This window comes from Sceloporus occidentalis, unplaced genomic scaffold (genome assembly GCF_023333645.1).
Source record: "Sceloporus occidentalis isolate IW3139 unplaced genomic scaffold, rSceOcc1.0.p SCAF_13, whole genome shotgun sequence".
Taxonomy (NCBI): domain Eukaryota; kingdom Metazoa; phylum Chordata; class Lepidosauria; order Squamata; family Phrynosomatidae; genus Sceloporus; species Sceloporus occidentalis.
Genome location: NW_028316993.1, coordinates 10,033,209 through 10,049,615, shown reverse-complemented (window position 1 = coordinate 10,049,615; position 16,407 = coordinate 10,033,209). Strand labels below are relative to the sequence as shown.

Sequence of the window (16,407 nt, the reverse complement as noted above, 5' to 3'; positions counted from 1 at the left end):
GAATCTTACTGGTTCTCATTAATTCTTCATCCCAGATACTTACAGCACTACATAAGACATCAGTTCAGTTTGAGAAAGTAAGTTACGTGCAAGATTCCCTTTGCAGTTCAAAACACTTGGTAGCTTGATGAGGAATGCCAGTGGAAATAGTCTCTGAATCACTCTTTCTGTGTGTGTCACCTGCTGCTAGAGCAGTGCAAAATGATTTTAATAGACAATGTTCTTACTTGTTAATTTATTTTTAACTAGCTGTAATACTCAACTTTATCTTAGGAGAATCATGAACCATCATTAATGATAATTCAGTGTCAACTGCTCTGGAGAATGCGTCTTTGGGAGGTCAAACATTCATCTTGTAAACTGGTCTCAGTTGCCACTGACAGACAGTGTGACTCTCTCTTACAGCTGCCAAGCCCACTAACCTGTATGATGAAAAATAATAATTGGGATGCTCCCTTGCCCTCCTCCAAAGTGAATTTCATATACATCATGTAACTTGTATGTTAAGGCAAATCTTGTGAAACATCTCCAGATTTGGTGAAAATCTGTCAAGGCATTTTCATGTGATGTGGTAACAAAGAGACAGAAACTTATATTACTGACTATTTAATAGTATGATGTAATTAAGTACCAAAGTCAGACTAATCCAGGACTATAATGTTTCCAGTTTCTATGTATGGATGTTCCAAAACCGAATAGCTTTTGGCAGTAACCCTACCCCTTCGGGTGCCAGCATAAATGGTCCCAAGAGTTACTTCCCCAGTTCCTTTTCATCTGCCATGCAATTCACTTTGAGAACTTCAGTGCTGAGTAGCAGACTCTTCTCTTTTCACCAGAAGCCCTGGTGGCGCAGTAGTTGGATGCTGATAGTGCAGCCACAACGTTGTAAGTTTGATCCTAGAGGAGGGTGTAGGTCAGTAACATGAGTACCCAACTTTTTTGGGGGCGATTGGCTTATACAATGTAAACTGCTTAGGGAGTATTACTGAGAAGCAGTATAGAAATGTGCTTGCTATTGCTGTTGTTCTAGTTTTCTGTTCCTATCATTTTCTGTATACACACACGCATTCGCAGCCCATTCTAGATGTAGACTCCCTTTCCCTCATTTCTTCCCTTCCCCTCATTTTTACCCAATTCTGTTGGTGGCTTGGACTTTTTGTGTATGGCCTCCAAGGCCCTGTTTAAAATTTTTACTTTGCATGGAGGGAAATATTCCTCATATAGATGGCCATGAGGCCTGCTTGTTGTATCTGGGGTAGGGTCTGGAGGCCATGATTCAATTCCCAGCTCAGTCATGAAACCCACTCTGACTTTGGGCAAGTCACACGCTCTCAGCCTCAGGGAAAGACAATGGCAAACCTCCTCTGAAGAAATCTGGCCAAGAAAAACCCATGATAGGTTCACCTTAGGGTTGGCATAAGTTAGAAACGGCTTACAGGCACACAGCAGCCCATTTGAGCCTCCCATTTTGTTTTGTACCCCTCAAAGGTTTTGTACTGATTTCCTGCAGGTCTGACAATTAGTTTTCTACAAACAATACTGTGAATGAACCCTGTACTAAAGAGACATATGCAGACAGATGTCCCTACGCAACCTAAAAACATGTACGTTGTTTTAGTTCATGTGAGAAGTGGTGGCAAATGAAAACAAAAACCATATGTTTTGTAACAAAATAAAGCTGCTTCTCTATAAGCATTTCTCAAAACTGGGGAAATGATCCCTTGTTTCTGGAAGAAACTGCTGCAATCCAGAAAATGCTCTTCTCCTGGGAGGGAGGGGAATCTAAAAGGGAGAAGCAGGTTAGTGCAAGTTTCTCCTTCCTTACTCAGCAAGCCTAGAGAAGATAAAAGACTGTATGATGAGAAGTTCCTTTGTGCTCCTCCCCAGCACAGTGTAGAGCAGAATGCAGTTTTAAAGACACATGGCAGTGCCAAGAACATGAATGCAACATCAGCAAAATCTGCATGGCTCTATCTCCCAGGTAATGGACTCCAGGAAATGACTGTTTCTGTTTGTTCCTCAGGTCACACACTGCCATAGGTGAGATCTGACATGTAGGCTACAGGTAGCAGCCTGTTAAATTGTCATAATGCATAGTCAGCAGAATAGACAGCAACACAAGTGGTGCATAAAGATGTAGTACCAAGGAGCCATTCCTTTATTCCCTGCAGGTAGCTGCTAATCCTACTAAGAAGGGACTCTGTTTGAATTTTAGAACCTGAGCTATCTGCCCAGCCTTCAGTAAAGCTGCATTGATGTGCAGGCCTAAATAAGAACTTTCTGTGGCTGCAAGCATGCTACCATTTTATAGATCCCAGCCTGATTTGATTTTGAGCAAATACAGTGATACTACTAGATTAGCTAGTTGTGTCAAGATCTTGAGAGTTGGTTTCCCCCCTGCTTTCATAGGATTCTGACGTTTGCAGAACTGGACTTTTGAGAGCATCCATTCAGTTTATTTCAGCACATACCAACTGAGCCTATTGTTTGCTTCACTTTGGGCAAAAGCTGTTTTTGAATACCCTCTCCCTCACTGCTTGGCACAAGTGCCAGGCTGTGAGAATTGCACAGAGAGATGCTAGAGCAGGAATTTCTCAACCTTTGATCAGATGTTATTTGGAGTTGTAAGATATTCTCCAGCGGGCAAGGGAATACATGCTGTGCGCATTGCTCCATAGTATAGTAGGGTTGGTGAATAGGATGCTTTCACTGTTGGGGGGGAGCACAAAAATGGTTACCTTGGCAACTGCCTATTGGAAAAACAAATGCCATGGAAATTTCCTCTAAAGTGCATGCAGGAAAAAATGTCCTCGCTCTGAATTACAGCAAAGCTGCATATCCCAAAAGTTTGTATAACAGCTTCTTTGCACTAGAATGCTTACCAGTCCTCGATTCTTGTCACTTTTTGAATTGCTTCAGAAATTGAAAGGCTCCTTGGGTTGGATTAACCAATAGGCTACACACTGTAAAGACCCAGTTTATGTAAGGGAAAGTTTTATCCCATGCTCACAATATTCAGCTTTTCTAAGAGAGAAGGAGAAAGAGAAAAGTACAGTACCATCCAAAATTCACAAAATAGTGTTACCTTATTCTCTTCCAGTTTGCTTTCACTGTATTTTACAGACTCTGCCTGTTTAATCTGCAGGTCTAGCTGATGATGCTGGACATGCCATTTGATATCTTTCTCTTTACCTCCCCAGTTGAGGAGAAACTTTTGTGATATCTCGGGTGGGTTTAGGTGAATGTTGTAGAGAAATATCCCAGTAGACATTCCTTACCTTTCTTCAATTAAACCTGGGGCAGAGAATCTGCAGACTGGATCCAAATATCGGTTAATTGCAACCAGAGCAAACAGAATTTGTGGGTTCCATGCACTGGCAGCTGACTTCCTTCAGAACTCCTTCCTTCCTTCTTTCCTCCAGAACCTGGGGATGGGGATTACATTTGGAAGTGTAGATAGGCCACTTTAGCACTTTAAAAGCTCCCTTCAGATAAGAGAAATTGTTTTTTGCTTGTGTTGCCTGAGATTGATACTTGCCCCCAGATCTGTAGCTCGGACAAACCACTTTACCCATATTAAGTACACTTGTCCCTCCATATTAGCTAGGGTTAAAGGCACAAGACCCCCGCGAATATGGAAAAAATGCAAATAACAAAAACACCATGTTTTTATGCGAGAGGACACCTCTGTAGGAATCTCTAAGTCCTCCAGTGCAACTCTTTGCTCGACGTCCGACAGACACTGAACATAGAACTGCACCAGAGGAGCTACAAATGCCTTGTAGAGTATTCTCTTTAGGAATCTCTGAGTCTTTCAGTGGAGGACTTAGATATTCCTAGAGAGAACATATTAATCAAATCCACAAATATCAAAGCTGCAAATGTGGAGGGATGAGTGTATATTACTTGTCCTCTTTACTTTTTCTTTTTCCTTTCTCACCTGCTAAATCAGCTTTACCAGAAATAACACTGCGATTGGGGGAAAGAAATGGGGGGAACCCCTACAAACTCTTGGCAACCAAATAAATTATGCAGGACATGCAAAATTATGGTAAGATTATTCAGTGATGTTCTTTTTATTTAGAGCACAGACTTTGTGAGAACTTCCACTAGGAAAGCAGGCAGAGACTGTATCCCCTGCATGGTCAAGATCATCTCCTTCCAAAACTGAACATCCTGGTGGAGAACAATGGATTCCAGGTATGTGAGCTGGTGTGTGCTTTTCCTAAGAGATGCCCAGGAAGGATATCCCATAGGGAGAAGAGGAAGGGGATTGACCTGATGGTCTTGGCTAGAATATTTTTAAGGAGATATAAAATGACATGTTGGATGTGCATATGTGCAGAGTTGGATGCACTGTGGTCTCATTTATAATACTAGCTGTAAAGAGAAAGGGCATGGAATTTAGATGAGAAGTGTCATATATTTTGAATGTTCCCACGTGTTAAAACAAAAACCTCTGCATATATTAAATCAGACCTCCAGAGAGAGAGCTTCTCTCTGTTAGCTTATTATATGCTATATTTTTATATTGGGGAGCATTCAAAACGTCTAAGGCTCACTTATAGTTTGTAGTAGCACAGTCCAGAATGCTGCTACCTCAACATAACAACCTCATTCTCTGTAATATATATGAACCATGTATATGCTGATAAACCTAGGTGCTTGGGGAAGGGAAGCAAAAGTATCCACTCTGCTTAGTAAGCTTGGGACAGTGTGCTTTGTTTTTCCTGGTAAAGAGAGGCTAGTTCCAAGACTTGCTAATGAGGTGTCTTTGTCTGCTCACAGTCTGGCTATATTCTCCACACTAGAAAACCCCTTTTTGGAGACATCTAGTACCCGGAGCCATTACCACCCCTCCCAGGGACAGCCTCTGAGGCAGGAGCAACAATACAAAGTGAGAAGGGAAGCGAGTCAGGCAAGTAAGATGCTGCAATATCAATAGAGTAAGTAAGTATGGCAGAACTGTCAGCAGGAAGATTCATATCCATATCCTTGATTCCTGGTAATCTGGACATGTGGGAGTGGTTGGAAAGAATATTTCCTAACACAGAGTGTTAATTACAAATTAAAGTTTGCCTTCCTATCATAGGTTTAAAATGGTGGGGCATTTGCTGTTCTTGGATGCTTGTCAACTGATGGATTGCTGGAGTTCGGTTAGACATAGGAAGAACTGATATGATGCTGTAGTTAGAATATTAGACTTTGACCCTGGTGGATTAAGTCCAAAACTCTGCTTAGCTGGAAGGTTCAGCTTAGGGTGGTCATTTTCTTTTAATCTGCAGTCCTTTACAGGATTGATACGAGTGTGGCTGTGTGCCGTAATAAATGAATGAATGATACGAGTGGGGACTAGGCATGATGCCAACAAAAGGAAGGATGAGATAAAAATGTAATTATGTGTTACTGAGTGGAGCTTTGGTTTATAAATGTGGCAGTAACACATTTGGATTTGAATGCTTCTGAAACTTTGGTACCAGGTTAGCCCTTCAGGATCACTGACTCTTAAAACTTCTCTCCGTTCCCAGGTTCTGAGACCATCCTGTTTGCAGCACAAGAATTGCCCCACCTCTCCCAAGAAGACAGAAATGTTGAACCCTCCACACTTAAACTTTGTGCCTGATGTCAGCTACCAAGAGGCAAAGCCCTCTAATTCAGATTCCATGAGCCCCTTCAATGTGTCATGGCCCTCGACTGAACACAGCTCTTCCTCTCCCTCGGAGCAGTTGGTGGGGGGCAAGGCCCTGTCCTCACTGAAGCTCTCAGATGTCTCAGATGGTGAATCAGTTATTGCCAGGTGAGCCCCTTAGCCATTTTGCCATGGCAGGAGAGGAAGAGAGTAAGGGAGTTTAACTATATTGATTTGGGAGTCTTGAGTTCAAATCTCCTTAAAATGCCATACCTGAATAAATTCTGCATTTAAGTTCCGTTGGTCTTGGCAGGTTTACAACAGACTACTTTCCTATTAGCCCATCTCATAGTGACAGCTGTATTTGATTTAGAAAAATGCTTCTTTAGCTCTCTGATGAGAGGATGGGCAGGGACCCCCCCCCCATGTGTCAAGCATCAACACCATATTTGTTCCCACTGGCTTTGTTGTTGCTGTGTCCCTTCCAAGTCATTTCTGACTTATGACAACGCTAAGGTGAACCTATAATGGAGTTTTCTTGGCAAGTTTTGTTCAGAGGAGGTTTGCCATTGCCTTCCCCTCAGGCTGCGTGCATGGGATTCATTGACTACAACTTTTTTTTTTATTCCTGAAAACTTGCCATGGACTGGCAACCGATAGCTCCTAGACCTTGTGGTCCACCACTTTTGTATAACTGCTTTAGATTATGTGTGTAGATGGTACGATATTTCCTCTCTCTCGACAGATACATTGAGCGATTCCGTTATGGGCAGCCCACTAACCGTAAAGAACGCAAAGCACCGAGTGATCCCTCTTCACAGTTCTGGTGGCATGGTAACTCATTTGTCTCTGAAGAAAACATCTCCAGGAAGGAATCATCACCATCTTCAGGTACCTGGCTTAGCCAGAAGGGAGCAAATAAAATAAAACACAACATTTTTATCAAGGCAATGGAACCGAGGGAGGATCATTACTTCTTAATGTTGGTTGTTGTAGGTGGGCAGAATTTTGTATTTGGGAACTTTCAGATTTTGATCATGTGCATACACAGGGCCCTTTTCATACTGTAGCACTATGATTTCACTTTTAACAGTCATGGCTGATTCTTGTGGAATCCTAGGATTGGTAATTTGATGAGGCACTAGAGTTCTCTGGCTCAGAACCTAAGCTGAAAATCCCAGGATTCCACTGGATGGGACTGTGGCAGTTAAAGTGTAATAATTTTATCCTGCCTCTGCTTGTCAGCTCCCAGGTGTTGCAGGAACTGTAACCTCTTAGAAAGTTTGGGCAGTACACATCAGTCTGATCTCCTAGATCTTCCCATCAGGCCAGTGTAGGTGCACCAAGTTTTTTAAAATAATAGTAGTCAATCCCCATCAGCTTTCTAATTATCAAATTCAAATGTGTGCAAAGCCTTTTTTTAATGATAGCAAATGAAGAAGAGTGTAGGGTGATTCTACCAGTACCTGTTGTTACTGTGTGTAGCAAACAGTCCTGGCATGTATTACTCCTAATCTAGCAATCCACCCATAACAGACAAGCTGACCTACTGTGAGTGTGTGTCTTAGCTCACACAATGTAAATTACTTAGCTGTGGTAATAATGAGCTTCACAGGTCCATGCATTAATGGATGGATATGGCATCCAAGAGCTTGCCAGTTACTGAGAGTGTTCCGAAAACTAACAGTAATCTGTTTGTAAAGATAGCTGAAGTTTATGAATTCTTAGCTTTTACTGAAACTATCTGTTTATAGATAGCAGCCAGAGTGGAGTGAAACCGTCTCTGTTCAGTTCTGTACAGGACCAGTCTCCCTTGGTAAGTAAGAAGGTACTTTCTAGCAGGATATGTTCCATCTATCAGGGGAAACTTTAACACAAGTCAAGTATTCTACACATTTTGAGCTCACTGGCAAGATTAGACCAACAGTACTGAAAAATATTGTACCTAAAGGAGAAAGGCTTGGGTCCAGTAGGTGCTCAGTTCACTGAATAGCCTCAGAACAGTCAGAATCTGTGAGCCCAGCTTTCTTTACAGGTTTGTTGTGAAGATTAAAATGTGCTAGTTCTATGTAAGTTGCCCTGCATTTCTGGGAAGGAGAGCAGAATACAAGTGCAAATTTGGCTGTATGGCCTTTTCCCAGCTTAAAGAAATTGCTCAGCTCTAGCCAGAGAAAGTGTAAAACTGACTACAGCATTTCTCAGGAAGTTTATTTAGCTTCATCCAGTCAGATCTTTTGTCTTTATCAAGAGCTCTGGGTGTTAGGTTACTTGATTTCCAGTGCTGTGGAAACCTATGGACATGCTAAATGCTCCTCTTGCTCTATTGCCAGGATATTAAATAGTGACCTCTCCTCCCTGACTCTTTCTTTTGTATATTTTTTTGCAGGGGGATTTACAGGACATTTCCACACTGGACCCAGAGACTGTGAGCCTCCAGGAGAGAGCAGCCAGGCTCTTACAGAGAAGGTATCCACCTTCCTTGTATGCCGCCTATCAACATGTAGGCTGGCCCATAATTTTGAAGACGTTCTTCTTTTGTACTACACCTTCCATCCAGCCTGCCCACTGACCAGACTGGTTGAGAATTCTGGAATTCTTCCAAACTCTGGCCAGCCCTAGGCCTCAGTCCAACTTCTCAGCTAGCCTGTTATCTTGTCCCAACCATCACATCTTCCTAATAATCTGCCTTTCCCCATGCATCTTTCTGTATACAGCACTTCCCCCTCAGGTAACTCCAGGTACATAAGCTCTGAAGGTCTTGGCTCTACCTCTACATCTACGTTCACAAATGCTAATGTGGATTTGGCTGGGCCCACCCCAGAGCACCGTGCAGCACACCAGTGCAAAGGTAAGACCTGGGATCAAGGCACTTCCTTCTCAACTGGAACATCAGTTCTGTCTTAATTAGAGGACCTTGGCTACAATTAGATATTGGCTGGAATTCATGGAATTCTAGTTCCGTGAGACATTTAGCCTCCTCTGTCAGAGAGCTCTGGTGCCAGAACAAGCTACAAATCTCAGGATTCCATAGCATTGAGTCACGGCAGTTAAAACAGTGTCAAACTGGATGGTTTTTGCAAAGGAGATAAATTATTGTACAATTATTTGAGATTATCACTAAAACAGAATCAATCAGAGTAGTATTTATTTCTTGCTATTTTTGCAGCAAAATTTCTGCAAATGTATGTGTATTTAATATTGTTTTATTTAATTATTTTAATATGCTTATATCTTAGCTTTCCTCTCATGAGCTCAGAATAGTGAAAACAGTTCGCCTCCTGCCCACTTCTTGTTCACAACAACCCTCTTAAGTAGGTCATGCTGAAAGAGTGACTGGTTATCAAATCAGTTTCATGGCTTAATGGGGACTCATGTGCAGATCTTCCAGGCCTATGTCCAATAGTATAATTACTATACCACTCTGTTGTCAGTACAGTGATAACAGCACTTTTCTTTCTCATCAGGTAGCCGGACTGCTGATCTTTTTTATTTTACTCAAAGATCTCAACCCTCCTTGTCTATGAAACCAGAAGAAGACATCCTGTTCCAATGGCGCCTGCGGCAGAAGATGCAGAAAGCAAGCAAGGCTGCTGCTATGATTCCCTCTATAGATTGGAGAAGTCAGTGCATCCAACCATCTTCTGCTTCTAGCATGGTAAGAATTTAAAATGAATGAGTGATCTACATCTGGGTGCAGAAATTAAGATACTAGAAAGAGAAATGTACAGAGGGTCTTCTATGTGGACAGGACTGCGTCCTTCCTTACTTCTGGACTGTTTGTTTGCTATTCTGTGTTGCGGAAAGGATTACCTATCTCCTAATAATGCTTCTCGAAGTGAGTGGTGTCAACCATCCATTTAGCATACAAACTGGCTTGAAAGGACCCTCTGGGTCAGATTTGATCCCATGCCATAAGAACAGTTGCTGCCTCCTGTGCTTTCCTGGCTGGTGACTACTTATTTTGAGGCCTTGAGCCAATACTGTGTTTGGAAAAGCTGTACTTCATTTCTTTCAGGAAAGTATTACTGAATTCCTGCCTCTGTACTGTGTGCAGTCTTGAACTTCCAGCTTTTTTGTCATTGTGTCCTGCAGGTGGAAAGAGCAGCTGTGAAATCACCAGAAACCACTAATTTGAGCAGCATAGGTAGGAAAGTGTTGCCAACATCTGAATCGAAACATCTCTGCTGCTGCACAGACTCTGTGAGAAAGGAACCAAGTTTCAGGCAAATCACAGAAACCACTTCCTTCAGGAATGAGACTGTGAAAGCTGGAAGTGCAAAGCAGGGAGTGAAGAAATTAATCCCCCAAGAGGCTGCTGTCCCTGCATATGTGAACTTGTCTCCCATACCAGAGCCTATACCCAGTGGAAAACAAGAAGCAAAAGAACAAACCCAACAGAAGGATTGTATTACTGCGTACTTGGAGTCTTCTTCCCCATTAAGGGCTGCAGAAACCAGTAAGCATTTCAACCAAACCATTTCATGCCATGGTCAACTGGCAGCTGAGCCTGATAAGAAAATGCACGCTGAACCCAAAGGTAACCAGAGGCCATACAGATCCAAACAAGACCAAGCAAAACCAGTGACAGTCTTCAGAGAGCTACCTATCATCCCTGCTAAACAGTCGGTTCAACATGCCTTGGGAGAGGTATGGATACATCTGATACTACAGTATAGTACAGGAGTATTGCCCTTTGGAGGGGGGAAAATGTACAAACCTCCTGGGAATAAATCTTGCCAAGAAAACCCCATGATAGGGACCTTAGAGTTGCCATAAGTCAGAAACAACTTGCAACAACAATAGCTGCATATAGCTGAATAGTAACAAAGATTTCTTGAGAACATTGGAAAGGGTGGGTCTGGGCTGTTCCATTTCTACCTTTCTTACCCAAAGTAGTAGGGGCATGAGAATATTTAAGAGGCATTTCCTTCCCCTGTTCTCATCCAGGTGGTTGCAGAAAGGCTTTTCTCTCCACCTGAATCTCCAGCTCTTCATAGAGACAAACCAAAGAGGAACAAAAAGGACTGGGGCCGAGAGGAGGGTATGTCAAACACTGTTGCAACACCTTCACACCCCCAACTCCTGGACATGGCTGCTCAGCTCCTGGAACAGGCTGAAGGTAGGACGTGGGCTCCATGGCATGCTCCTTAAATGCAACTGCAGTGTGAGTAGGGTCTTCTCCATTTTATCTCACACATAACAAGCATGTCCCTTTACTTCAGGGCTGGTGAATATGTGTCCAGATGTTGTTGAATTGCAAATCCCATGATCCCTTACCATTAGCTGTGGTGGCAAAGACTGATGTTATCTAGGAGCATCTCAAAGATCACAACTAAGCTTTACTTCCTGTGTGGGTTTCACAAATTCTGAGCTGAATACATGAATCCAGGTTCCAGGGGAGAGGACAGACACAAGATGGTTGTTGTAACAGGATCACTTTGTCATGTCCATTTGTCATGGGTACTTTGAATTTAGTCAAAGTGGGAACATAGCCAGAGGCACAAAATGGAGCTATGGTCCAGAAGGGATTAAATGGTGTGAAGAAGGCTGGAAAAGACTAACGGAGTATATGGGGGAAGATCATGAGCTAGAGGAAGAGATGAGTACTTGAGAAGTGGAATCTTTGGTATTAAGCAAATGACTGGTCCTGGGAACTGCAAAGTCCTGGAGTTAAAGCAATGTCGAACTGTATTAATTCTGCACTGTAAATGCAACCGCAGATCTATGAGTGTTGGAGCACCTAAGTAATTCGTTGAGGTGTTTTTATTTTTCAGATTCTGATGGCACAGAATTCGAGGATGATCCCCTCTTACAGATATTAAGGGCCCAGAGGGAGGTGCTGCGCAGCCAGCTGAGGTTTGTAACTATTCTTTCCCCACCTGATGCCCTACCTATGTTTTCAATAACAAATCCCAAAATGCCTGACTATTTGTATGCTGTCTGGAGTGGAGTGGGCAAAGTGCAGTCCACGGATCACATACAGCCCTCCAAGACTGTTTTTGTAACCCCCAAGACTAAAAAAATGCAATATTTTCACTTTTTGTTGCTCTCAAAGGCCCTCGGGGGTGTAGAGGACCTTCTCCTAGTTTTGGGGACACCTGGATCCATTTTAGACCCGAGTCAAGTGAGGCCTTTTTAAAAGGAACTCTTGTTAATATGTTCCTAGAGGGCATTTCGGGCTAATTGAGATATGACCCTCCAAGTCTCCTGGGGGCTAATGTGCCCCCCCAGCCTCCCACAGTTGCCTTCCTCTGATGCAGGGCTTGTTCACTGTTGGTCTGAAACCTATTTAAGGTACCAGTGTGGTGAAAACTGCTTTAACCCCATGATGCTAACTCTTGATAAGAAAAAGTTGATGTTGGTCACTGTTAGGCTGAGCTCCTGAATCTGAATTCATATTCAATTCATCCTTCTTCCCAGAAGTGGACTGTTCTGCCTGTGGATAATACAGGGTTTGTTTACTCATTCCATCCCAGTGCCAAGGACACCTCCACAATATTAGTGGAGTAGTGAACATAGGGTTCAACTCCCTAATAATCTTATTTTTTAAAAAACCTCTTTTCTTCTTCTGGCTATGCAGATAAGGCTGAAAGTATATTGAAAAATTCCTGCTGTTATGGAAAGCCAGAGGCATAGCTAATCTCAAAATGTTCCAGAGAGTTTGACCATTTTATATATGATTTTTGTATACTATTTATACTTTCCATATTTAGGAAAAGCAGAATAAATTATGGAACCTGCACAAGAAATGTCCATTTGTGTAATGATGCATGTCTTAAATGTTTAAGCTTTGCTAATGTAGCATTTAAACTTTCTCTTTAATCCAGAGTGCACACAGCCTTTGGACTTTTACTTTCTGATATGTACTGTCACTGTGTTGCTTAGTTCTCCAGACAAAATGCAACTGCCCGACTTGGCCGGATGATGTTTCCTCAGATGTTGCAGCTATGTTAGGATGGCCTTTGTGATCTGTGTTGCTCTGGTGCCCTCTGGCCCTTAAATGTAGTATGCATTTGTGTTCTGTTTTATTCCAGAGCTGTGGGCCTCCGGATGGCTCGGGATTTCTCTTGATGATGACAGACTCCTGCATGCTCTTCTCTACATCTTGAGTGGTTTGCTGTGGCATTATGATAGTGGACTGAGGCCTTGCTCCAGGAACTTCAGGATGATTTTAGTCCAAGGATCTTTTTGATGCTAGTACGTTTTCTGGACTGATTGCGCTGCCTGTACTTAGCAAGCAGATGTATCCATGAAAGGCAACTGCAAATGTAAAATGATTTGTAGACTTGTCTCTACGAATGATGCTCTGTTTCTATGGTTTCATTGTATATTTTTGTGATGAGTTTAAAATAAAGTGTATTTTTGGATTGAAATGAATTGTGACAGTTTGCAGTAAGACAGCATAACTCATCCAGCACGTTCTGTCCAATGAAATGGTGATGAAGAGAATCCAAAGACATACACATAATTTGCTTCCTGTTCATATACAGTCGGCCCGTCTTATACATGGATTTTTTATACACGGATTCAAGCAACCATGGTTTGAAAATGTTCAAAAAAGTATAAATTTCAAATATCAAACCTTGATTTTCCATTTTTTATAGGGGACACAATTTTGCTATATATCCCAAACTGTGTCTACTGTGTTTTCTCTGGTTAGAGATATAATTGTAGTTTCATTCCTTTGGGATGCTTGAATACACATCTCCCTCCACATTTGTGGGTTTGACTTTTGCGGATTTGATTATTCATTGATTTTATTAGTATCTTCTCTCTAGGAATATCTAGCTCCTCCAGCACAATTCTGTGGTCAGTGTCTGGCAGATGTTGACCACAGGAGTTGCACTGGAGGACCTAGAGATTCCTAGAGAGGTGTTCTCTCAGGTAAAAACAGTGTTTTTTGTTATTTCCAGTTTTTTCCACATTGACCTGGGGTTGTATACCCCTAACCCCAGCGAATGTGGAGGGACGAGTGTATAGTTCATTATATTGTCAGTTTCTCCACCGCTATTCTTTCTGGACCTTCTCTTCCAACAGGAAGACAAACATAGCAACAGCAATTGCACATGACTGCCACAGGTCACTCACTAATCATGTACAGTAGTCTTAAGAAACACCAAAGAGAGAGTTGGTTCTCCCCTTTTAAACTCCCCCACTAAACATCCATGCAAAACACCCTTGTTTACCTAGCTCTGTTGACAAGCTCCAGGGACTGGGGAACCATGCCTTATGAGGAGCAGGCTATGTTTAGTCTGGAGAAGAGAAGGCTAAGAGATGACATGCTAGCCATGTTTAAATATTTGAAAGGGTGCCATATGAAAGAAGAAGCTTGTTTTCTGCTGCTCCAGAAACTAGAACATGGAGCAATGGATTTAAACTACAAGAACCCTCCTCGCTCCTAGCACTCAGTTGAATTCTATGGAATCTTTAGGTCAGCCTGATGGCCAAATTCAGTTTTACACATGTTTCAGATTAGGAGCACCGGAGTGGGGGCAAAGGCAAAAAGTTAGGACCAAGCTACCAGCATACTGTATTTTAGTTTCAAGTATTAACCAATAACTAAAGTTTACAAATTGCATTTCAGCCTTTTAGATAAGGTGGATGGGGACATTCTAAACAAGCTGAGAAAGGATCAAAAGATGGCATGGGAAGAGGGCATGGCCATCTGGGAAATCACCGGAGCACGGAACTGGGCCACTAGGCCTTAGCCTCCCCTTCACCTAAACAGACTCTGAGATTGGTTTTCCACCTTTTATATGGATGCATTTAAGGTGGGTGATGAGTAAGGATCTACTCTCTAGACCTGATGCTGTGTCAGCAGGAGCCTGGCCTGACCTCCATGTTAGCTACTTGAGAGGGTTGGGAAGAGACAATGCAGCTGTGACAGCCTCTATTAATAAAGAATGCTTGCGGTTATATAACAGAGCCCCCCTTGCAGTGTCAGTGTTACCTTGCTTTGTCACATTTGCGATGGAGGTTCAGTGCCAGTTATATAAATAATGAGTTCATGAATATGAAAAAAAGGAGCTTTTGACTACCTTAAGTAGTGATGATCCTTTTGGCTTTTATGCTTTTACATCCCAGAAAGAGAGCACCAATTAATGCCAACCCCACTCTTAGTGTATTGACAAAATTAGCAAAATATCTAGGCAAGCTCAAATGTATAGTTCAAAAACCAAATTTGACAAGGAATAGTAACAAAGAGATTTTGGTTTGTAGAACGAAGAACAGCATTGAAAAGGAAGAGGTTTTTGCTGTTTGTATTGAGATCTACAGGCAAAACATGTGTTTGTAGAGAAAGTAATTTTGATTCTTGCCATACATAATACATTGAGATATGGTATTGTACTGGTTTAATTGTTAATAAGAAAAACTGGGAATGAAGAAGACAATGGAATGGTACAATAATTCTGGATGATCTTTTCTACATTTCTCCATATTATCTCCTCTATGCATCTGATACCAACGATATTGTCCAGCTCTCGCATCCATATGTGGTAATGGGGAATACAATGGCTTATAGGAAACTGACTTTTGTGTTTAGTTGTCTATCCTTGCTCTTCAGGGACCTTTTCTAGTTCTGTCAGAGCTGCCTCTCCATTCTTATAAGTCTTCTGATTTCTTGACTATGTTCTAATCGGTGTTTGATCTCAGGTATAGGAACTCTTTCACTCTTTCCACGTCCGCATTGGAGTTTATCACATAAAGGAGATCGGGCGTTTATCCTGTAAATATTCCAGCAAAATAGCATAATTACACACAACAATTTCACACGACGTTGCACAAAACCTGCCATTAAAGTGATCATAAAGAAGCATTAATGCATGTCTTTTTACTATTGGGATTTCAGTAACAATGCATTTCCGATGTCACTATTTGCACAATTGCATGTGATAATCATTTGCACAATTATTCACCATTTCCGACTCATTTGTGGGATGCTTTAAATGCACTTAAATCTCTCTTTAATGCCAAAATCAGCCCCAGTGTGATAAAGTCCTACGTCTTCTTCTGATTTCTTGACTGCAGTCAAGATCCATGTTCTGATCTATGTCTGATCCCAGGCGTTATAGGAACTCTCTTACTCTTTCTATATCCTTATAGTCAATGGAGGAGTGCGGTGGTGTCAACAGGGGGGTGCAGGGGTGCGGACCACACCATGTGAGACCCTAAGGCAGCGGTTCTCAACCTGTGGGTTGTGACCCCTTTGGGGATCGAATGACCCTTTCACAGGCGTAAGACCTTTGGTAAACACATATCTCCGTTGGTCTTAGGAACCGAGACAAAAATAATTTTATGGTTGGGGGTCACCACAACATGAGGAACTGTATTAAATGGTCGCGGCATTAGGAAGATTGAGACCCACTGCCCTAAGGGAAAGGGGTGACCCCACTGCTCCTCAAGCACAGGTTGCAGCATTCATCTGCTTCCCTTCCAAATGCTGCAAGGCAGCGGTCCCCAAACGGTGCCCTTTAAGAGCTTTGGGACTTCAGCTCCCAGAAGCCTCAGCCATGTGGGCCAATGGTCTGGGATTCTGGGAGCTGAAGTCCAAAATCCCCTTAAAAGGGTATAGTTTTTTTGGGGGGGACCACTGGTCCTAGATTGAACTTGGGAAGGTGGTTATATTTGTTGGATGTTCAGCAGCAAACCAAGCTGCTCCTCCTATTGTGTCGTAATCCACCTGTAGGGGAAGAGAGAGAGAAAGAGAGAGAAAGGAAGGAAGGAAGGAAGAAAGGATGGGAGTGGAGGTTGGGCACTAGCATTTCTCAGAGCAGGGC

At 42.4% G+C, this 16,407-nt stretch overlaps 1 protein-coding gene across 6 annotated transcripts; it reads left to right on the top strand.

The window, feature by feature from the left end:
- Nucleotides 1-13,002, top strand: PROSER3 (proline and serine rich 3). 6 transcript variants are annotated; one of them, XM_089479224.1, is made up of 15 exons: nucleotides 1-77; nucleotides 1,511-1,604; nucleotides 1,893-1,981; nucleotides 4,085-4,200; nucleotides 4,789-4,918; nucleotides 5,529-5,797; nucleotides 6,375-6,520; nucleotides 7,384-7,445; nucleotides 8,016-8,095; nucleotides 8,344-8,477; nucleotides 9,094-9,284; nucleotides 9,722-10,276; nucleotides 10,577-10,748; nucleotides 11,404-11,485; nucleotides 12,664-13,002. In XM_089479224.1, exons 4-15 carry the CDS (start codon nucleotides 4,190-4,192, stop codon nucleotides 12,698-12,700), a joined length of 1,869 nt encoding a protein of 622 aa, XP_089335350.1. In that variant the 5' UTR covers nucleotides 1-77; nucleotides 1,511-1,604; nucleotides 1,893-1,981; nucleotides 4,085-4,189; the 3' UTR covers nucleotides 12,701-13,002. The 6 variants fall into 6 exon arrangements, with proteins under 6 accessions (XP_089335350.1, XP_089335351.1, XP_089335352.1 ...); XM_089479225.1 differs by having other exon boundaries at nucleotides 1,888-1,981; XM_089479226.1 differs by lacking the exon at nucleotides 1,511-1,604 and having other exon boundaries at nucleotides 1,888-1,981.
- Nucleotides 13,003-16,407: the final 3,405 nt, after the last annotated feature.